The 22,814-nt window shown below is 46.1% G+C and overlaps 1 protein-coding gene across 10 annotated transcripts in view; it reads right to left on the bottom strand.

Annotated features, from left to right (window-relative positions):
• SLC4A4 (solute carrier family 4 member 4) overlaps positions 1-22,814 on the bottom strand; it is a 237,630-nt gene that overhangs the window by 73,438 nt on the left and 141,378 nt on the right. For 5 of the 10 annotated variants that reach the window (XM_056354481.1, XM_056354489.1, XM_056354473.1 and 2 more), the window contains 5 exons: positions 22,372-22,507; positions 16,589-16,749; positions 13,302-13,481; positions 6,692-6,787; positions 1,153-1,229 (listed from right to left, as the gene is read on the bottom strand). In XM_056354481.1, the coding sequence (XP_056210456.1) occupies positions 1,153-1,229; positions 6,692-6,787; positions 13,302-13,481; positions 16,589-16,749; positions 22,372-22,507 (650 nt within the window). The remainder of the gene's footprint in view (positions 1-1,152; positions 1,230-6,691; positions 6,788-13,301; positions 13,482-16,588; positions 16,750-22,371; positions 22,508-22,814) is intronic. The other 5 variants (XM_056354497.1, XM_056354511.1, XM_056354466.1 and 2 more) reach the window with 3 other exon arrangements.

The raw sequence follows: 22,814 nt of genomic DNA on the forward strand, positions 1-22,814 counted from the left end.
AATGAAAGAACAGTTTTGCAACTGATACTGATGTACGCTACAACTCCAAATGACACCGAGATCAACGCAAAACACGTTGGCCACCTTCTCTTTCCATGAAAGTATATTTATTTACACAAATAAACTCACTTTTCTACATTGATTAGGTTGCTGTGTCCCTTTAAGGCACATTCGCACTTACAGAAGATTGCAGCCAGCCATCATTTGAAGGACTAGAGTAATTCTCAGCTGGCCAGCATTACTGCGTTACCCAAATAATTTTCCAAAGTAACTCTCACTTGCATTCAGAATAACCATGGGACTAGAGAATGCTGAAAGACACGGGAAGAAAAAAAAAAAGATTCTCTGAAAGAAACAGATTTGCTTTTAAAATAACCCACTTTTTGAACAAAGACAAAGGTTTTTTTGAAATCTGCACAGAGCCCTTATTCAGACACCCATTTTCTAAGAGTTGAAATAAACTCACTCTTACCCCTCAGACCCTTCAACTCGCAGAGAGGACGAGAACAGGCACAAAGACAGCCCATATGATATACTGCAAACATTACCCTTGTCTAAGAAATCAGTCGAATTTGTGGAAAAATGGTGCTAAAGGCTAAATGTTAACTTTATCACTGATCTCCATTTCGGAGCTGTTCTCCCACGGTTATCTGCAGCACAGCTGCCTCTCTGAAGTGACGCGCAGTTGCACAGGGTGAGGCAGCATCTTCTATCCCATCAGCTGCCGCTGTAGGGACATGACCCCTCGAATCCTCCTGATCTACCCAACGGCTCTTGTGAATTCACGCCCTGGCATGCTGTAGGACCTCTGCTCCTCTCCAAAGCCTTGCTGTATCCCCTGAAGATGCTCTTCCCATAAGGAAGAAGATCTGCAGTACATCAGTATCTGGGTATTTTCCCTCCTTGCTCATGGGTATCAGCAAATTGTCATGTACATGGCAAGACTTGCTTCAGGTCTGGCAAAAGTTTAACCCGCAGTTTTCAAGGGCTGGTGCTTCGGAAGTGGAGGATCCAGCCACAGGATCCAAAACTACTCTACTCACCTCATTCACACTCTTCTTGCACATTAGTTTTATAGTACGGAGCCTCTTTCCCCAATATCCAGCTCCCAGCCGTATGCATCACCAAGCAAAGTCTGAATCTGCAGCTTACCTGATCCTTCTCAGGCTTGTCAGAGATGTCATTCAGACTGGTGGAAGTCAGGTTTCTGTGAGTCATGGCTGGGCTGCCTGTAAGAACAATGTCAACACCAATTAAAGCACCTGTTTTGATCCAGTCAGAAGAACACAGAGGCTCAGGCTACAGCAACACCTTTCCTTGCACAAGGGAGGCTGACGTGGGGAATTTCAGACCCTGAGAGGCTGCTTTCTGTGACCTTATGTGGCACATGGGAAATTAAGATGCTAACGCTCCATCATCCCTGACCCTAGCATTCCCGTGACTCTTGGCATGGCAAAAGAGCCCAAGGACTTTCCATAATCCCTACCTGCAGGACAAAAAGTGAATCACCAACAGGCTGCTGACACCAGAGTTGCTGGTCACCCAGGACCCCAGTCACAAACCTGTCCCTCAACAGGGCTGCGACTCTTGTGGTCACTCCGACCTGCAAACCCCTCACCTCAGCTCTCCTACATAGACAGCATCTGCCCATCGCTCCACAGCATCCCACACTTCCATATGCAGCTCCCGTGGCCAGGGAGGTGGGCAGCTCTTGGTCCTTTGAGGTTTTTATTATTTTTTATTATTATATAAGTTTAATAAAAAATAAATATACTTTGATATGTATTTTATTACTATCTAGGTTTCTTCAAAAGTAAGCTTATTAATTAAGCTCACAAACTTCAAGCATTTCATTAATTAAAACAATGTCTGCACTGCATTGGTAGGCCAAAAGTCACCAACTCCTGACACCAAATACGCCAGAGAGACGAAAAAAAAGCCCAAAGAGCTGAAGCAGTTCACCTTCATTTTTTTTTCGAAGATCAACTACTTGTCTGTTCCCCTGACACGCTGGCACTCGAGCACCGCGGCGCAGCTGGGAGGGAGCTGCCTGCTCCCCTCAGGGCTGCTCATCTACATACTCATGCGTTCTCAGAGATGGGCAGAACATACAGAAATCATTCTAAAGAACTTGGAGAAAAGCTCTGTAATTTCAGAATTCAGTTGTACAATCCCACTAAAAGCATTTGTAGTTAAAACTGAAGAAGCCCAAAGTAGCCGTAATTGTAAACAAAGAAAAATAATTTAATTTTTTTAAGGAAAAAAAAAAAAGAAGAGAAACTCCTGGGACGGATACGGTATCATAAAGCACAGTGGTCAGTAGCATTTTTTTTTTTGTAATTATTCTGAAATATTCCCATCCCTTCTCACCCATGCTCACAGGAACCAGAAGCACAGCAGCAGGAACTGGCAGCACAGAGTTTCTGACCATGAACATAACCGGGAAGACCGAGAATACTCAGAAAGAAATGGCACTGAGGCATTTCCCAACTTTGGTTATGTTTTGAGGCAATATCAATTAAACTTCTGCTTTAGTATTCATACCAAAACGAAAGTCTGAGTTTTCAGTGATCATCAGCTCCCAGTGCAAGCAAGCTCTATAATAAATCAGCATACTGAGCGAAGGAAAAAAATGGAAAAGGAAAAAAAATACAAGACTGCGAAGAAAGAGATCTGGACTCCCAGCCTTGGGTTTTCTTTACAACATATTCGATGTATGTGGAGATAGGCTCTTGTGAGCCATTTGTGATCACAATATACTGGTTGTGTGTTCTTGCTACCTCCAGGAATGTCAACACAGCAAAAGCCAAGCACAATTAGATAAATTAGTGATTATAAAAGGGGCATCCCCAGCTTTTCCTCTTCCTGCTGTTATTGCGGGCCAGATTTAAGACCCCACCTATCTCTAAAAAGTTTTTACAAATACATTTACTCATAGAGTGAGAAATGCTGCCTGGAAGACTGGTTTAAGCTGCACGTATTAGTAACCATTCTCCTAATTAATTACTAGCAAGCCAGACTAAGAAACACCTGCAAATTTTGATTCAATGTTTGTTATGAATCTGTCAGTAGGACATAAACACATCAACAAAACAGGAAAAAAGTGATCAGACTTGCTCATGTATGTTGTACCTGTCGCATGGTATAGACATTACTTTGTTCATAACACCTTCTGTGATATGAATATTTAATAAGTATTTCTATTTGGTAAAAAGGAAAGCTGGAGAAAAAAAAACCAAAACCCAAAATAAACCCAGGTTGTTGTAATCCTGAAGCCCATTACTGAAACCCAGGGCTCCTTTTTCTTGTATGGTGCAATTAATTATCTTTTAAAGGTTGCACAGACACTGCCAATTCTGGGACATCTTTGACAAGTGTATGACACACCCATAAATTAAAGACTGAGGCTCGATCCAGAGATACACATGGCTGCTTTGCAACTCTTGAGTTGGTCATATCAAGTAAAGAATAGAGAAGCACTTTCTTTCAAATGCAAAGCCTGTTCACGATGACAATTAGTGTCATGCAGCTCAGGGAGTCCATGCAAAGTCTCTATCAGCTTCCACCACCTGAGCGCTACCAACTGTGAGAAATTAAACAAGAAAGTCTTTGGCAGATTTAAACAGATCTGGAGAAGTTCAAAGACTGCAGAGACGGGAAAACCGGCAGGCTGCTCTCTGAGCTGGCTATGCCACCCTGACCATGGCCAGCTAGTGGCTTTGGGAGAGCTGTTGTTCTGCTGTGGACCATGGGACACTGTCACACAGATTGATCTCCTCTTGTTCAAGCCTCATCATGACACCTCCAAGTCCTGGCACAGCTAATGGCTCCAATTGAGAAGGAACTAAGTATGACTTCGAAAAAGCTTTGAGGAAGGGCAGAAAATACTAATGATTTTACTTGCTACAGTTGTTCAATGCTTCTTCAATGCCTTCTATTCAGAAGAGCTGCACTATGTAGCTGTGGAGAAAGGCATCTGCTGAAGGTACCCCCTTCATTTTCTGCAGACTGCTTTGGTGGTCTCCCATATCTCTGGGTTCAGTTTTGGAGTAAATAGACTAAAATCAGGGCCCACAGCTTTCACAGCTGGTGTTTTCCCAAATTACAACATCTGTTTCCTTTGTTTACTAGATCTCCAAGGCTGTATGTTTCTTAGGAGGTAATTACCCTTCTCTTTCTAGGGGAAGCAGCTAATGACTGCATCGCTTCTTCCTAGCAGCCTCTTTCTCCCAACACAATCAGCACAACCACATCAAACTCACAACAGCTCTTCTCAAGGCATCCCATATTTATTCCAGGCCTGGAGAGCCCCGTGTGCCAAAACATTTGTCTGCCTTTTCCAGTTTCTACCCTTGACTTCATAAACACCACACTTCGCCACACACCTGCCCTTGACTATACGCTAAAACCACCACAGCCACAGCAGCACTCCAAGGCTGAACAAGGACAAGTGCGTGGAGCCTAGAAGGGAGGGACATCAGACAAAACCCTGTATGACAAGAAGCATGAACCTCCGGACAGAAGGCTCTCAGGACACTCCTTCTGTCACAGTTAAAGCACTTTGGATGAGGCATGTCCCCTCCTGCCCAGGAAGGAAGACCTGACCCTGGGAAGCATGCAAGCCACCCCCGTGCTCATTTCTGAGCATTATTCCACAAAAAGCTGTGAGCATGTCAGTCATAGCTCCAGCTTCTTGGCACAATGCACAGACCTTATTCACTCCTTTTTCCATCATCAGACTGGCCTTGCATTCAGAGATCTGAGCACCAAAACTTTACAAAGTACTTTTTGTTCTTCACAGGTAGAAAGCATCTCATAACGCCAATTTAAACAGGGCTCTCACAGACTAAGATGATTCCTATCTCCATCTCCTTGCAAGAAACTGTACACTTAAAGCTGACAGCCAAAACCTCTTGAACACACAGCATGACTACTCTCCCCTGAAGTCTGGTGTCTGTACGTATCATCTTTTGAAGATGCCCTAACAAGGTCCTCAAGTTCAGACTAGTCCCACTCAGTACTGACTCGGACGATCTCTAGAACACCAACTGGAAACCACAAGCTTCATCTTTTACCAGCTTTGCTGACCTAAGCAACTTGACAGTATCCCAGTCCATGTTTAGAAGTTTTCCCCTAATCCCTGAACTTATCCTGACTGCCAAGCAAAGTCACTCACAGAAAAACACTGCTAGAAGTGCAAGATGCAACATGTGCAACGTTGGCTCAAAAGCCATTTGGTTTTGTGGATACTGCAGCCCAAATCTCTACACCCTAAACCTCTTCCGATACAGGTTCCTAACGGCTGTCCACCGTTGAAGTCCCAAAGCCAGGAAGGACACGTCCAATATTCTTGGGTTTTGTGTTTGTCTAACAAGCCTGCTCATAAGAGCAACCCTCTGGAGCAGACTCAGCCATCTGGGGGTTACAGTGACACAAGGCCACCTCAGTCTCTGGGGTGAGCCTAGCAATACTGCTTCAGAACCAGAGACCTGGGGGGCTGGGGAGAGAAAAAACCCAACCTTAAAAATCTGGGAGTCCTCAGCTGAGCAGCTTCTCTGAATCACGAGGAAATAATGGAGCAGAAGTAAGCAACAAGCCTCTCAGCCCACAGGCTCTCTGAGCCCTGAGCAAACTAGGGGAGTAAAAAGTTTCTGCTGCCGAGACCTCAGCCAAGACTTTGGCACGTGATGTTCACCCTTACACAGTTTGCAAACCGAGGATAATTCCCTGATTCAGGCCTAATTGAACAGGCTTCCCGGGGAAGTGGTGGCATCACCATCCCTGGAGGTGTTTAAAAAATGCCCAAGTGTGGTGCTTGGGGACATGGTTTAGTGGTGGGCTGGGCAGTGCTGGGTTAGCAGTTGGACTTGATGATCATAAAGGTCTTTTCCAACCTAAACGATTCGGTGACTAATCTACATGACTGTCTCTCTGGCAAAGGTGATGCAAGCCTCTCCTTGGCTGTGCTCAGCCAAGTACCGGTGCAAGAAGTAAGGTGGGCAATCCAAACCCCTCCCAGCACCCTACTAAAAGGCTCAATAGTCATCTTTCACCGGGAATATCCTGAAATTCAGATTCCTGTAGATTGCTATGGCCCTAAAGAACACCTCTGTGCTGTTAGTGCAGTAATCAGACATCAGTGTAGTAAACATGTAGATGTCACGTGTAGTAGTTGCCATCAGATGAGTGATGTTTTACAAAGGATAATCAGAGAGAAGCGAGGCCTGAGAAAAGTCCATCACCAAGAGAGAAAGCTGACAGGACATGCTAGCTGTGTTTTTTTATTTAATTTATAAAGAAATTAAAATATTTAAGCTCGTTACATTTATAATACTGCATTGGTGGCAAAATTCATGAAGTGCTTTTCAGAGTCAAAGGATGCTTCAATAGGTGGAAGAAATGTCACTCGGTGGCTTTGCAGGGAGCCCACCGCCTGACGGGGAGTGCAGGCTGACCTACCTGTTTCATCCCAGATGACAAAAAAGAAGCAAAACAGAGTGAAAGAGAGCAGCAGGAGGGGACAGTGGGGATAACATGGACAGCCAGAGCAGCAGCCGTTCCGCAAGGAACGCACCTGCAACCTTCCCACTGTTAACGCAGCAGCAAGCGTTAGGAGACCCGCTTGGTGCGAGTTCCCCTTCCTCTGCCTCTCGTCGCCGCCCGCCCGCCCACATCCCTGCCCGGGACTTACTGAGCCATCCCACGCTGGGGCTGCGCTGCACTCGGATTTCATCATCCAACGTGCGGGTTGCTAGACAGGGCACGGAGCTCTCGAGTGGGCTGCGTGCTTGTGTGGCGCAAGCAGGAGACAGTAGCAGCAGCAAAGAGGAGGAAAAGAGCAAAGTTGAAAAGTCAAAGAAAGAAAAAAACAACAAAATGCAAGAAAGAAACGCTCACACAATTGCACAAGCAAGCCAGGTAGGAGACAGAGCGTTGGAACAGTCGCCGTTACACACAAGTGCATCTCTAGAGAGTTTAGTGACCAGAGTGGTAAGCCCACTCAGGTGGAGCATGATACCTCCTCCATAGCTCCACTTTTCAGCATTCAGTTGGCAGGTCTGGAGCCAATCTGCCCCTCCTGGTGTCTCAAATTCAGGCACCTTCGAAGCAGATTTCAAGCACCTAAGGCAGCTGCAGCGTTAATCATGCTGAGCGGTCCCAAGCTGCGGTGTGGGCAGTAAGAACAGCAGACACACAGTGCTTTTGAAATAAAAAAAAACAGGTCACGTCCCTGTAGGAGCCCACTCTGAGCACCCTGACCATGCATGTACCATGCACAGCAATTTGGGCTTGGAAGCACGTACCTCAGTCTGCAATGCTTCAAATAATGCAAACAGCTAAACACATTGGTGGTGTTTTTACCAAGTATTCCTTGGAAAAATATCTCATTTCAGACTTAAACATCTTTCCTCCTGTGCTGGTATTACTCAGCTGATGCCATCATTCAACTCTCTAAAGGGACTGGGGATGCAGCTTGGATGAAAAATGCTGAACTGAATAAAGCTGAACTCTTAACATAGAATAAAAACTTTAGAGGAGGGAAGTTTTCATCTGCTAGCCTTCCTTCTCTCAGCACATCAGCCAACGCGTTGCAGACAGCCAAGGTGTTGGGGCAACTCAAATGTTTCCCAACAACACTGTCAGCACAGCAAAAACAAATACTGTTCATGAGGTGTTTGGGCAGCACAGCCACCACCCGCCTGGTGATGGGGAGCATGCCATTACTTACGGTGGTTAAACACTCACACTTCAAACACATCACGGTTTTCTACAGCCTCTGCCAGCTTGGTTTTAGTATGATTCGACCACTTCTCTTCAACGCTTTCGCCACAGGCTCTCACAGGCGTTAAATTATACAAAACGCTGGCAGGCAGGAAGCTTTTAAACAAAAACATCAACAGGGCACAGCAAATGTCACCCCCAAAGCACCGGTGAACACTGAGCAGGCAGTCCTCAGGCACCTGCGTAAGGAACGGTGGCCGCGGTTCCCGTTTTATACAGTGGCAACCCCACGGCAGACCTGCGTTACCACCCGAAGGTGTGCCAGCTGGGCAAGGGCTGCCGGAGAGCTGCTAGCGCATACGTTATTTAGTGCAGGGCTTCACGGCAAGTGTGGTACCCTGTGCCAGGAAAGGACACAAAGAACTCTTAGAAAGCTGGTCAACAAACCAAGGTGAGCAAAAAACCAAAAAAAACCCCAAACCTGTCAAAAAACCCTGCAGGAGTTCCAATTGAAATGTAAAAGCGAAATGTCCTTGCTGAACACTTTGAACAGCTCAACCTTCTACAAATAAAAGAAACAAAAGGGGCGGTGCCTTTGTAAGGTAACTTCGAGTAATTACTCAGTGCAGCTTTGCCTGTTCAGCTTTTTGATAATCATCTTTTTTCCCACTGAACAGACAGCAAAGGAGTGCTTTAATTGTTCCTCCTCCATCCGATGTCATGTAAGGAACTACCGTCTTTTGCCCATCTGGCTTTCCCAAGAGCAAAAAGGTTTCTGAGAAATCATTCTCCCACAAGCATGATCCAAATATCAATCTTTATGATGTGGTGATGAATAAAAGTAATTCAGCGCACACCTTAGCCACTCAAAAGTTGCATGTTTCTGCCCGTCTGCTGGCTACTGAGTCTTAGCTGCAAAAAGAGCGGTGAAATGGAAGAAGGGGTTGGGGGATGACGTGCTACCGGGGACCACAGAGCCACAGATCCATCCCTGCCGAGGTCTGCGAGGGCAGAAGGAGCAGCTGGAGACACTCCAGGATCAGCCCCAGCAGCGGCAGGGCAGGAGGTAAAGCACCGTTTCTGAATTTCATAAAAACCACAGAGGGCTCAGTCGCCTCAGAAGGTGGAAGTAAGAACACGGAATATAGCCACAGTCCGGGGTGCTTTGCAGAGAAATCCCCAGCAACACACAACGAATTGAAAATGCACTCACATTCACAGTCAAGGTCCTAGCGACTTCTGCTTGTTTACCTTTTTTCCTGCTTTACGCATGAAGAATATCTTGAGACACATTCAGAATTTTTAATTATGATTAAATGTAATACCAGAACAGAAGTTGATACAAGCTTATCATGAAGCTACTAAGAAAGGCATAGAAAATTTTAGAGACCCTAAGACCTAGTTACCTAAGTGCTCCAAAATAAGTGAGACACAGGCACCTCAGTATCTCCGAGAACCACGGCCCAGGGGATATTTCCAGATTTCAGAACTAACAAATACCTTTGAAGAAATTTGTCATTATGTAATATGGGGTTTAAGCCTAACTGTCCTGGGGGGGTAAAAAAAAAAATAAAAAAAAAAAAAATAAAAAGGAAAATCATGGGCAGAATCCATGCTAATGATAATGACATTACGCTAAAGTCCTGCCAAAATAAATGTTTTTTAAAGTAATTTAATACGATTAGGCACCTATCAAAATTGTAGGTTCCAAATCAGTTGTGATTGCCCAGCAAGAACCAGTAAGTTGCATAATATTTTTTACACACAACCTACAGCAGGGTCTGGTTCAGCTTCAGCAGAGACGGTCTCGTTAACAACCCTTAATGAATGCACAATAACTGTGCTCATTACACGAGCAGGGTGCTTTGTAATTTACATCAGTGCCTTTTATGGGTAAACTGGAGAAGTTCCCCCATGCAACACCGGCAGTAAATGTCAGTTGAGCAGAAAGCCAAGCTGCTTCCCAGCTACATCAGCCTGTCAGGTTCTTGTGCGGAGGGGCGGAGTAAGCCACGCGCAGAGGGGCTGCCGGCCATTCCCATCAACCTGGGGGCAGCATGAATATTGGATGGAAGTTTCACTGACGCCGAAATGAAAGGTAGACACTGAACAGAAATACCTACCTGGAAAGAAACTCTAGGGAAGTTTATGAGTGCTTGGGGGCTGGTGGCACTTTCATTACTGTCATTAACCATGTTGAGAGACAGCTGCACTCCTGCTGGCTTCATTAAATTTTTATCTGTCTAAAGGACAAATTCTGCCTTCAGAAGCACAGGAAAGGCACTCATTGAATTCCAAGGAGCATGGTATAACTCAATCAAATACATTCTGGAGTTACCTTTTCAGTAAAGTGTAAATAATAAATAATACAACAACTTTTCATGAAGTATTTCCCTTTGCATCTAAGTCTCTCCTTCCTTTAAATCTCAAAGCACTTGAAGTGTCACGGAACATAATGCATTATATATTCTCGTAACACAAAAACATCCCAGGTGGGGAAACAGAGGCAAAACAATATGAAAGGAGTGGCTGAAGGTCAGCCAGTGGGCTGCACAGAGTCGGGAAAGCATTTCCTGAGACTCAGTCCAAATGAGACAGGACCTGCGCACCGCCTCCAAATAAGAAAGGAATGAAGTCACCCAGGGTCCGAGTAAAGGATGCCCTTAGCCATGAAAAACAAGCAGGGCCCTGAGTGGGAACGGAGATGAACGCCCTTTGTCAGCATCAGCCTTCCCAGAATAAGCACGCTATTATTTTCTCTTTAAGCAGCCCTGCAAGCCTAGCGCTGCACAGCGAAGAGACAGGGCTCACCGTCCGAGGTAGCGTTAAACAATACACTCAGCGTGTGTACTATAGTTAAGATACAGTTAAATAATAATAACTATAAATAATAATAGCTATACCATCCAAGGTATAGTTTAATAACGCACCGAGCATGTGTATTAGAGGAGTTGAGGTACAGTTAAATAATAACAACTATAAATAATAATAGCTATACCGTCCAACATATGGTTAAATAATACACTGAGCAGGATTTACCTTCAAACCCCTTAAGTAAGTTTTAATTTGCCTTTAAAACCCTGAGGTTTTGATGGCTCCTCAAGGAATGACTTGAACTGCAGAAAGGAAGAATTTGACATTCACCAGCTGCTGGAAAAAAGAGGCGGCTGTTACAAGCATATGGTGCAGGGGAAAAAAGGTGCAAACCAGAGGTGGAAGGTGGTGTACACTGCTAACAGAACCCGTTTTAACCCCTTCGGTTATGACCCTTGCTGTGTCCAAAAGGAGGGACTAACCATAGCAATGCCCTACAGTTAGCCCTGAAGGTTTCTTTATATTTCTGCGCCTTAGGAACTCACCAGGACAGGTACTCAGAACAAAACACTAAACTTGGTGAATTGTTCGGCTGTAAGGTAGGACAAAAGCCTGGCGCTGCCCAGAGACAGCGGCACTCCCCGCAGGCAGGAGCCCAGCCGCTCGCCTCCCAGGCGGTAGGAGCGTGGTTAGCTCTGCCTGGGGAGCCCAGCCTGGCACGCCTCTCTGTGTGACCAGGACCCTCGGTGTCACAGCGCCTACCTGCAGGAAGGGGGGGTTGGGGCTGAAGCCCAGAACTAAGGGCATCCCCTACACCGCGCACAAGGCGACCAAAGCACCCAAGCAACATGTGCTGGAGACGTGTCCGTCTTCGGTTTTGCCTCCCATACAGCGTGGCTACGGTTCAGGATCCTTCTCCTCAAAGCAAACCTGCTCACTTTTTCAAAGCTCCAGAAAGCGCAGTAGTCACGGAGGTGGTAACTGGTACCTACAGACACCACTGCAGACAGTGCTTATGCATTTCACCTGCAACAGCCGTTGCCTTCTTTTAACAGAAAGCAGACACCTCCCATACAAACCAGCGGGAAGGACACAATGTAAAGCCCCAGGGAGCATCATTTCTTAATCCCAACTGAAAACAACCACATGCTGGGTGCCCAGTCCCAACATGACTGAGGCATGCTCCAGGGGCCTGAAGTGCCTGGCTGATGTAAGGGCAAAAATCCTGCCGATTTTATGCCAGAAGTTAACGGGCAAAGAGCAGGGGGGCTTGAGGAGTACCAGTTTAGCTAGAGCTCCTGAACACCGCCTCTCTGGGATCCGACCCTCCTCAGGCACTCCTACACGTGTACGTTATCCAATGTGCAAGGCATCAGCTCAAGGCTTGTGGGAATTCACAGAACAAAAGCAAAGCTTGGTGATGCCCAGAAGGTCCCTTCCCCTCCCTGCAGCGTGCTCTGGAAGAGGCTCCCGTTTTCAGCACATATTGCCCGTCTCAGCTGGCCACACTGAGCTCCTTCCCCACAACAGGAATTTCTTTACAGTGCTCTCCGAAGCACAGTCCCTCTCTTTGCTCCACTGGACTCCTGCAGGGATATTCACCAAAAAGCTGCACACCCAGGACGTCCCCTTGATTCACGTTACTGCGCCTCTGTGTTATTCACTTAGTCACTGCGTTATCAAGGCACTTGTATGGGACAAGATGCATCATCAAGAGCAATAAATATTCTTCACATGCACACGCACACACACCCCTGCTGCAAAATCAAAGGATGATTAAAAAGTAGGAATTATTAATAAAGTATGATAATAGGTTAGGGAGGAATGTTAGGGTGAGTTTTGGAAGCAGAACACAGAAAGCTAAGAGGCCTTAAATGTAGCAAGAAGGAAATAATTTCTTTGCTTGCTTTCATTTCTGGGTGAAACTTCTGAAATTTTTAAACGGCAACTTTTAGACAAATTTCCAGATGGCAACAGGAGGCAGCTTGACAGAACTCCAAGAGATGACAATAGGCTGAAAACTTCCCTTCTTTGATTACCACTAGTAAGACGACTGCAAACACCTATGTACGGGTAAGTACAGAGACATTGCCAAGGCCTCTATAGCTGTCTGCACCCAGGCGCACACGCACACGGATAGACACCACTACGAGCACGGCACTAGCTACGTCACCACTTTCAGAGACAGATCCACGACATACACCACAAAACAATCTTAGGATGAATAAAGCAAGATGAAAATCAGCTTTACCCACACTGGACACTGATTGTATGGCAATAAAATGCAAGCTAGATGTTACTATCACGTAAATTTTGACTAGGAGTGCCATCGACACCATCTGTTACAGAAATCGAACGCGCATGAAAGCTTCGTCTCTGCCCAAGCATTTCAGATGATCGGCCTTTTAGGTTCAGGCACGGTTGGATTTTTTTTGCAAATCTCTTTCCTACCGTCGTTCCTGCATCCCCTCCCACACGCAGGCTGCAAGAGCATTTCTCTGCTCTCCCCTGCGCCTCCTGCAGCCTGCCACCTGCCTGCCACCTCCCCTCCTCTCCCACTCAGTCCAGTGAAGATACGGTTAGAGCGACGTGCCACGGCCAAAGCAGCCTCCAGAGCCCACCGCTGACATGTCATCAGCGTGGGTCTCGCTACGCTAATTGTGGGTTAGAAAAGCATCGTCAAGGCAACGCAGTTAGTTTTTGGCGGGCAGGTTGGGTGGGTTGCTTTAGAAGGGAAGGCTATAGCCAGTTAGCCTCTGCATTACCATTATCGGGGTTGGTAAACATCCTACTTGCACTGGAGACGGTCTTTCCAATGTCAGCCAGGGAGCGCAGGTTGGACTTCTTGGTCTGGTGCCGGTGCTTCCTGAGCAGCGTGTAGGTGACTTTGTCCTTCAGGTCTGATTTCAAAAGCCCCGTCTCGATCTGATTGTCAACGATCATTTCTGTCGCACGCAAGGGTGAGGGAGAGGAGAGGACCATTAATCACAAGGCACAAAAATCAACTGCACTGAGGGAGAGCGGGGTATAAGGATCGTTTTCACCCTATCTTTTTGAAGGCTTTCCTTCCCCACCTCAAAATCACCACTACATTTCGCCATTTTACTTTTGATGGGCATCTCTTATAGACATTTCTTTTGAAATGGGACATAAGCGTTTCCATCCAGCAAAAAAACATCAGCCACCGACACATACCTATTGTAACGAGGCTCCCTTCTGTTATTTTCACACAGGCTGCTGAGACTATTTCAAATCACCTACAGATGCAAGCCATCTACCAGGGTAAGATGGTTCTCAGTTCAGAAAGGGAATCTGCTCTGACCCTGTATTTTTGTGAAGAAGCTACAACTACTTTGCGAGTTCCAGTATGCTCCCAAAAATAACACAGTAAAACTTCTATCGGATCCAACACGGCCCGAGTTCACCCCACAGGCTCCCAGTAAAACCTAATCTAATGATATGAAAAAGTCCTGGAGATGAGCAACTAATTAAATCACTCACTCTCCAGACTGAAGTAAAATGACGGCAACTACAAAAGGCAGAACTTGCTCCAATTGTCACAGGACGTATTATGTGGCTTTGCCTTTATCTGAATCAGCAGGAAAAAAGGCTCCCATCCCACTGCAAAGGCTGCTCACTTTCCATCAATCCTCTCCTTCCTGCTCCCCTGTCTCAGCGGAGAAGGGACGGGGGAGTAGCCAGATTTATTAAGAATCTCTATTGTGCATTAAATCTCCCATTAAGTTGTTCCCTTGATTACTTCAGTTAACATGCTGTCCCCCGGGGGGAAGTGGCAGCTCATATTTGTCTAGTGGTAACTTTTATTTGTGCTAATAATAAAAGTTATGGGAAAGGGGAGGCAGAACATGCATCACATTTGCTAACTCGGTGAGTCAGAAAGTCGTCCTCTATATGCTGCCCAAGAATTAATGCCTCTTCACATCACAGGGGAAAAAAGCCTAGTTCTTCCACCCAACTCAGAAAAGGACCATTATATGCACGTAGGTGCAGTTACACTAAACATTTGGCAAAAGGTTTATTTTTCTACAGCGCCGTTTTCCTGCAAGCTTTTGCTCCTCCTATTTTTTTAGTGATTTTTGGAATACTTCCTTCAGTCTGTCTTCATCAAGTTCATCCTTCTCTGCAAGTGTTTCTTCCCTTCCATGTTTCTGATACAACACAAATCAACAGAGAGCCTTCTGAGCTCTTCCTTCCCGTGTGTCATTAACAGACATCCACCAAGTGACCATCACTAAATAACTCTGGAAACCAAGTCTGCAGGCTTTTTGGGCACCCCCATCTATCTGATTAAGGACCTAGACCAGCAAAACCACCCCACTCAGGCCAGTGCTGCAGCAACGGCAGCCACCGATTTGTAATTTAAACTTCCAGGAGTCAGATGTAATTTGGGTGTTGAAGAAGAACATTGAAGGTGACATCTCAAAATTACTTCAAAAAGAAATTTAATGTTCGAGGGTTAAAGTTTTGGACCACTGACATCAGCTGCTATCTTCTGAAGCATGTTCAGCTTCGGCATAAAACTTCAGAGGTTTTTGTTTGTTGGGTTTAGTTTTGTTTTTAAACTTTGCAAAGTTGTGCATTTGGATACACAGACACAAAAATAAAGGAAAATAAATGCCAAAAAAAATGCACCTGCAAAACAAAGTTCGAAACTCTGCAGAGAACATCAGAGGCAGCTTTCGTAATTCCAAGTATTACAAACTAGTGCAACACCTGATATTTAACAGTTTCATGGCAGGACAGTTTTGAGCCTGCTTCCTCCTAAGATTATAATTCAAAGCACTGGGTTTTGTGGGGGGTTTATTCCATTTTGCTCTTCTATGCCGCTTCACATCGTGGCTTCCAAACTCAGTGGTTTTGCTTAACTGTACCTCCACTGGACGGCTCACTTTTAAGATTTATTTTTGCCGATCTTCTCACACATCATCGGGAACACGGTATAGCTCTTGGCAACGTCACCAAGCATCACCCCAAGCCACGGCTACTTTGGCTGCAAAGATCCTGCCATCCTGCTCAGAAGAGTGAAGTACCAGCTAATGCTGCGCCTGCTCTTCGCCCTTCCTTGCTGCAGGGGAGCACCCCATCCTACAGAGAGCCTCACTCACCTTCAGCAGCCACCCTGGGACCCCATCCAGAAGTAGTCTGTGGTCTGACTGCATGGCCAAAAACCTGCAGCCCTTCTGCCCAACGTGGTACCTGCTGGGTCCTGAGGGAGGTGGCCTTCTACAGCTTACGTTTCTGAGAGCCAACACAAAGTCAGTGTGTACTATTCCTTGCACACACAGTGATATCTCGGGATATAACTGAGGACATCTCCTTTGGGATCCAAATGATTCGATACAATCACCAAAAAGCTCAGGAAGGACCTAGAGCACCAGTCCTGTGAGGAGCGGCTGAGGGAGCTGGAGGGGTTCAGCCTGGAGAGGAGGGGGCTCAGGGACCTTATCACTCTCTACAACTACCTAAGAGGGGGGTGTAGGCAGGGGGGTCGGTCTCTGCTCCCACATAACAGGTGACAGGACAAGAGGAAACAGCCTCAAGCCACGCCAGGGAAGGTTTACATTGGATATTAGGAAAAACTTATTCAACGGAAGGGTGGTCAAGCATGGGAACAGGCTGCCCAGGGAGGTGGTGGAGTCACTGTCCCTGGGGATGTTTAAAAACATGTACATGCGGTGCTTAGGGACATGGTTACTGAACCACGGTGGGCTTGGCAGAGCTGCATTAATGGTTGGACCTGATGATCTTAAAGGTCTTCTCTAACCTAAATGATTCTATGGCCAATTATCACTGAAGCTGACTTTTTTACTCTTCTTCCTGAATTGAGAAGAACTCTTTTCTCTTATCTGTTGTCCTTCTCCACACACTTTCTATTTTCCCCTGTTATTCCTTGGAGGATTTCTTTCTTTATTTTCCTCTTTTCTTGAAAAAGCAGTGCTTTCTCATTAAAACCATCCATGAAACCACCATCAGGGTTAATAAACATTGATAGGGAAGAGTTGATGGAAAGAGCCAAGGAAGCTTCACTTACCCACCACCTGTGGGAGAGAAGAGGCCTCCATATCCAGCATTATTGAGCCTTTCTCTATACATGTCCTTAGCTCGAACAAGCTGTGCAGGGACAAGGTGGCCACGTGAGGTTTGCTCCATCGCTCCCCACCTTGTTCTACCTTCTCCTCAAACTTGATCCACCTACAAGAGGGCAGAGCAAGGAGATCATGTTAAAGCTGTCGGCTCCTTGCAGACACACATCTCTGAAAGAAGCGGGGCAGCTGAACCATCGTGGCATACCAACAATTTCCAGTACACGCATTTTCCCACACATCTCTGAGGCCACAAACCCATGACCAAGTTGCAAAGGCTTAAAGAATTGGTGTGTGTCAGCTGAGCAGCCATAACGCTCTGCCTGCTTGTAAACCATTGCACATTTTCAGGTAAAACATTTTATCTTTAACAGCTTTCATCAAGACTTAAATTAACACCCTTTAGCTGATGTTTGCTCCAGGCCAAGAGTACATAGGCGGCTTCAGCAGCTGAGCTGAGACCCGGGGGTTCCCTCCCCAGTTGGCACACCCAGTCCTTAACCCAACATCGTGTCAAACCCACCACAACAAGCTGGCCACCGCTTCGCCAAACCAACGAGGAGAAAGTGAAGGGAACTTGACTCACACTTGAATCATCTCAAGGGAGAAGGGGTGAGCACCACAGCTCCACAAAAAGTAGCTGGGGAGGGGGTGTTTTAAAAAAAATAATCAGCATTTCCGCAAATAAAGTTGGAAAAAACTTCTTTTTCTGGAAAAAAAAAACAAAACACCTTGGTTTTGAGTATTCAAATCTGGACAATAAAATCTGAAAATTGGCCACTGCCAAAACTCAGTAGCATCAAACAATACTGTCCCATACCCACAGGCAGGCGTGAGGCAATGGGGGGCAGAGAGGAGCATGCCCCAGGCAAAAATCGGGCGATGCTCTTGGCAGAACAAGTGAGCCACCAAAGGACAAGCCACAGGTTAAGGGGCTCTCTCTTTCCCTCTGCTCTCTGGCTGCTGTTTAATGATTTAACAAAGCAGGTCTGAAAAAGCCAGAAAGCTCACCTGTAGTGGAAGATTAGAGCAAAGGTCAAATCCCGTTCTGTGCAAAAGACTCTTTACACCCCTAAACCCACTTCCTAACAGCAGGCGAGCGGGAGGTTTCACCTTTCCCTGCCCCCCAACCCACCCCCCCCGGCCGTGACCCTGCCCTTGTTGCGCTGCCCCCAGCCAGGGCTCTGCTCGGGGGGGCAGCCCGGGGCTCCTGCTGCGGGGCTCACCGGGGGGTTCACCCAGCCCTGCCTTGGCTGCACCGGGAGGAGGCAGGCGCCCTATGCATCCCTCACTGCAAAGCAGAAGTGCTTTTTAAATCCTGTCTTGAGATACTGTTTTAATATATGAGGAAAATGAAAATTCCAGTGACTAATATAAGGGGATTATTAAGACAAAACCCACACACGTCCAGGTAAGGAAGCTCATAAATTGGTTCAAAAGAATATTACTAACAGTAAGCGAAATTATATTTAATCCTGAAAAATGTATTACTTGAGGATTAATCAATTACGCTTTTCAATTGCAATAATCTCTTTTTGAGACTCTTTTTTTTTTAAAGCCGCTTTTTAACTCCAGCTAAAAAAATGATTTAGATCTCAAATTAATAAGGTTCTATTAAGTTCACAAATTCTAGCTATTTCCTAGGACACCCGAGGGACTTGGGCAGCTGCAAATTTCTGAGTTTCAGAGCTGTGTGTTACATGGGACGGAGATGCGGTTCACCCCGCAGTAGCATAAAGGCTGCAAGTTACGAAGCATTTGCCTTTTCTGTGAAAGCCTATTATTCACGACTACTGATATTTGCTTTCTGTTTACTTTTCACACTATAATCCACGATCGAAGCCAAATAAAACAAATATTAACTTGCAAACCCATTTGAGCTACCACCTGCTCTGTTCAGTGTGGTCCCTACAACTCTTCTCCTAGGGAGTGGGCAAGCCCACGCACTTCCAGGGGAATTCATGGAGAGCAAGGTGCCTCCCAAGCCCCTGAAGACCCTTGGTCCCCAAGCCCCCCCAAGCTCTGGTGTACACCATCCCCTCCGCAAACCAATGCGAGCGGTTAGTTAAGCAAAGCGGCCCACATGGCTGTCCATAGGGGAAACCAATGCCTTGCTCTTCATAGTTTGGGTTTTTTAATATCTGCTTCTGCGGAACGGCTCGCTCACTGCTAGGCAGGGAAAAAAGTGCTGGACTTTCAGGGTGGAGGAGAGAGGGCAAAAAAGAGCCAGGGGGGTTAGTGCTTCTTGTTGCCTGAATATAGAACTGTCCAGCTCTCCACAGAGCTTCCCGCGCACTGAAAGCGATGCTGCCTGCAGCAACGTACTGTTTCAGGGCAGGAGATTATCTCCACTGTTATTCCAGAAAACAAACAATCAAATTACCTTCCTCATTCCCATCCCGTTCCATTCTTGACATCTACATATTCCTGTCTGCCAGCTGGACTTCACTTGCAACAGCTAGTAAACATTGCCGCGACCACATCAGAGCAGCAGCAAGGTATGACATAAAACACCCCTGTTCTGTTACGCCTCTTGGGCACTGGGAATTACGTTGACGGCTCTCCTGGCACTGGGAACCTCTGCTTTCAGGTACCTACCAGCACCACTGGCTCCAAAGGGTTGGGACTGGCAAGGAGGACCTGCCACCAGCGCACTTGGGTGCCTCCAGAATAACACCCTGTGCTTCCAGCGCGGCTGGGCACCGGCGGCGCAGGCAGTGTGCGCGCACTGCAAGGGCAGCTAGGATCTCTGCTCAGCCAGATGCAGGAGCCATCTTTTTTCTATATATTATTCTTTTCAGAGCTTCGAAAAGGATCGTGTAAAAGGTGTGCTAATATTATAATGCATGAAAGGGTGAAGGATATAAATGTGCTGCCTGACAGAGCCTTATATAATAAAAAAAGAAACAATGATAGAAGATTAAAAAAACACCTACCCACCATCCCACAGTTCTTTCATTCCTTTTCTCTGTAGTCTCATGATCTTTCTACCATCTCCCTGCCTTGTGGAATGACCACCACCACACTACGGTGGACACATCTTAGTCCCCAAATCCTGAACCTCAAAGTAAGAGTGCTGGCCTCCAGCTGCTTCAGGTCTTTTTCCTAATTTTCCCTGTAACCTGTAACTGCCACCAAAATGCCAACATCCACATGTCAGTGGAAGAACTTCTCCCTTCTGCACCAAATGGATTATGAGCACCAACACAACGAACAAGAAGCACCCACCTGGTGACTCAAACCTTCAGGCTACCTTTTAACAGCAATAAACCTTCCCTTTTACTGCTCTCTTTCTAACACATTTACAGGGCTTTGCTGTAAAACCCCGGAGTACATTAAGGATGTTTTTCCAAAATGGCCCTTTTTGGTGAACTGTGGCCCAACACCGCGATGGGCTACACAGGCAATAGCACCCTGCAAAGGGGTACAATGCCCTCAAGCCCTGGTGCTTACCTACCTTCAGAAATGTCACCGCGTGCCAGGTGACTACAATAGCCCCCTTTATACTGGGGTTGCAATGCAGCTGAACTTACACGAATCAAGAACCAGGACAGGCAACTAAAGGTCCCCTCTGGAGACATCTTTGCATCAGTAGCCATGAGGTTCTTGCTGGAAGTTTTCCATGATGTGTACCAATTTATTTTTCTATTGACCAGAACAGCTCTGGAAAGGACAGTATCATTTGCTAAACTTTCTTTCCTGACAGCTTCCATGCTCTTTCAAGTCTTAGACCAAAGGGCTGTGGCAAGCTGCATGGCCGGCAGCCCCTCTGCCTGCCAAAGCATGGAGCGAGCCAGCTCCAGCTGGGATGTCCCATAGCAGGAGCTGCTCAGTAGCTGACTGACAGATTTGTTATGCAAGATAAAGTCGTTTCAGAACAAAACTGAAAAATCCTGAGCAATCATACACTATGCAAGATCACTACCAACAAAATAGCACGCGAGTCAGGAGGCGGGGCCGAGTTCAGGAATTACACAGTGTCTCAACAGGATGCTTAAAGCATGTAATGTATATATCTAAATATATCTAAAATTTACATGGAGCATCATATATACAGCTCCGTCTAGCACATCTTCCAAAGACATTTGAAAACACATAAAACCAGAAATCATTTGGCAGAGGAGAAGAAAACTTCTCTTCTCTACAGCTAGCTGACAGCAGGAGGAGTGCAGGCACATCCCACTAGAAGGTGCTCTGAATGTGAATAGTTGAGGGCTCCTGACCCATGTCCCTCAAGAAATGGCCGTGCTTTGTGATTTGCCACACCGGGCAAGGGGCACCTTTCTTCTAACGGCTGAAATTTGCAGATTTAAGGAAAATGGCGCTTCCCAATATTCATACTAGAAAGGAGGGACCCAAGAGATAAGTATGCTCAATAAGAAATGCCACTCTAAGGTCTGAATCATGAAAAAGCTTCAACTAACTGTCATTAAAACACCCTCCCAAAGACCTGTGCATGGACAGAGGAAAGCATAATTAGCTGTAAAAAGCAGAGGCGGGCAGTGCAGATGACTAAATGCAAGCACTGAAATAACGGTCAGAGGGATGAAAAGCAATAAAGGGAGAAAAGGATGACCAAGTAAGAAGTTAAAGAGTAAAAGGTGTAAAGTCTTTAAATAGGTTCTCCAAGCGACCGAGAAATAAAAATAAAGGTAAGGGGGTAAAAGGGGTAGGTGGTGGAGCGGTTCATTAAATTGCAGCTAAAGAAGATTAAGGTAACCGAACAACATGGGCTAACTACGAACACAGTAGGTGCCCTTGTAGAGGGGAAGGTGGAGAAAGAGCTTAGCCCAGCCACAATAAAGGAAAATGAAAAGCCTCAAGTTAATGAGGGGGATTGGGAATAGGGAAAGTAGAGCCCCGGACTGCCCTTTGGCTGGGTAAGCATCTCTTTCTAGTGGGATGCTTCAGCCCTTCCCAGCAACCAGACTGCAATTAGGGGTTTACCTTTTAAAGCAAAACCAAGAAAAATATTTTTACTGTATTAAAAAATCAAAACTTTATAAGGCTAGAGGCTAAAGAGCAGCCTTTAGATCACAAATCCAATCCAATGTTCTTTTTTGGTGGTGTTCAGATATGAACTGTACGTAACTTGTGTCAACCAGATCAAAAAAAGACACCAGTTTTTTGGCATCGTTTTTTGACCAAACCAACAGCAGCATCAAAGAAACAGGCAGAGAACCCAACCAAGAAACTCAGAGCAGGCAACCCCAACCAGCAGCCAACACACACCTTGGATAACTTTGTCAAAGAAAAAAACTTCGGGGGTTTTTTGCCTGTAAAAAAGGAATTTCATCAGTAACTGGCTGGGAGAGGGGGACAGCCAAGATTTCCCAACTTGTGGTGTGCGGTGGGTTCAGGCTCAAACCTACCTTTGGGCAACAGAAGTAGTTTTGACACACATGCTCTATTCAGGCACCGATTTCTAACAACTCTGGCCAAGACATTGTCATTCTTTGCAAAGCACTAACAAGCCCACTGGTCTGTTGGCTCTCTGTAGGCAAATTATTCAAATAAATCTGGCACTCTATGTTTTTTCTAGGTTTTGGTTTAAGGGAAGATTTCAACAAACCCTCAAATTCTCTCATTTATCAGAGAAAGGTAATTTCAACCATACAGGCAACTGTACCTGTAGCACAGATATTATCCCGGTTGAATGTTAAAAAGTGGTTTCCCATGGGGGTCCTGTGCAGCTGCCTTTCCCTTTTGGGGTAAAGGAAATCCAACCCACCTTGCGGTCTCCTTCCATTCCATCTCTTGTCCATCAATGGCCAGAAGTTCGTCCAGCTCCGTGAAGAGCTGCGGGGGTGCTGGGCTGTCATCTTCCTCTCCAAGGATGAAGCGGATGCGTTCAGCAGCGGGGGAGACTGCAGAGGTGAAAATACTGCGGTTAACAGCCTGAGAGATGACCAGAGACGTGCGGCTCCTCTCCTTCCCCTTCTCCCCAAAGCCATTCAGCTGCTTCTCCGGGCTGCCTTTTCCATTTGACATCCTAGTGGCCGCAGACAGAGGGGCGTGAGCAAGGGTACGTCTATCTCCCTCTCTCCCCTTCCTTGCCTTTCTTCTTAAAAGTTCAAGCTGGGAGTAAAGTTCAGGAAAACTTGCCTCTTCCTACAGTCTTTAACTGTGTTACAGCAATTTGCAGCCCTTGTAAAAAAAAAAAAAAAAGCGCTA

Source organism: Falco biarmicus, chromosome 1, assembly GCF_023638135.1.
Source record: "Falco biarmicus isolate bFalBia1 chromosome 1, bFalBia1.pri, whole genome shotgun sequence".
NCBI classification, from domain to species: domain Eukaryota; kingdom Metazoa; phylum Chordata; class Aves; order Falconiformes; family Falconidae; genus Falco; species Falco biarmicus.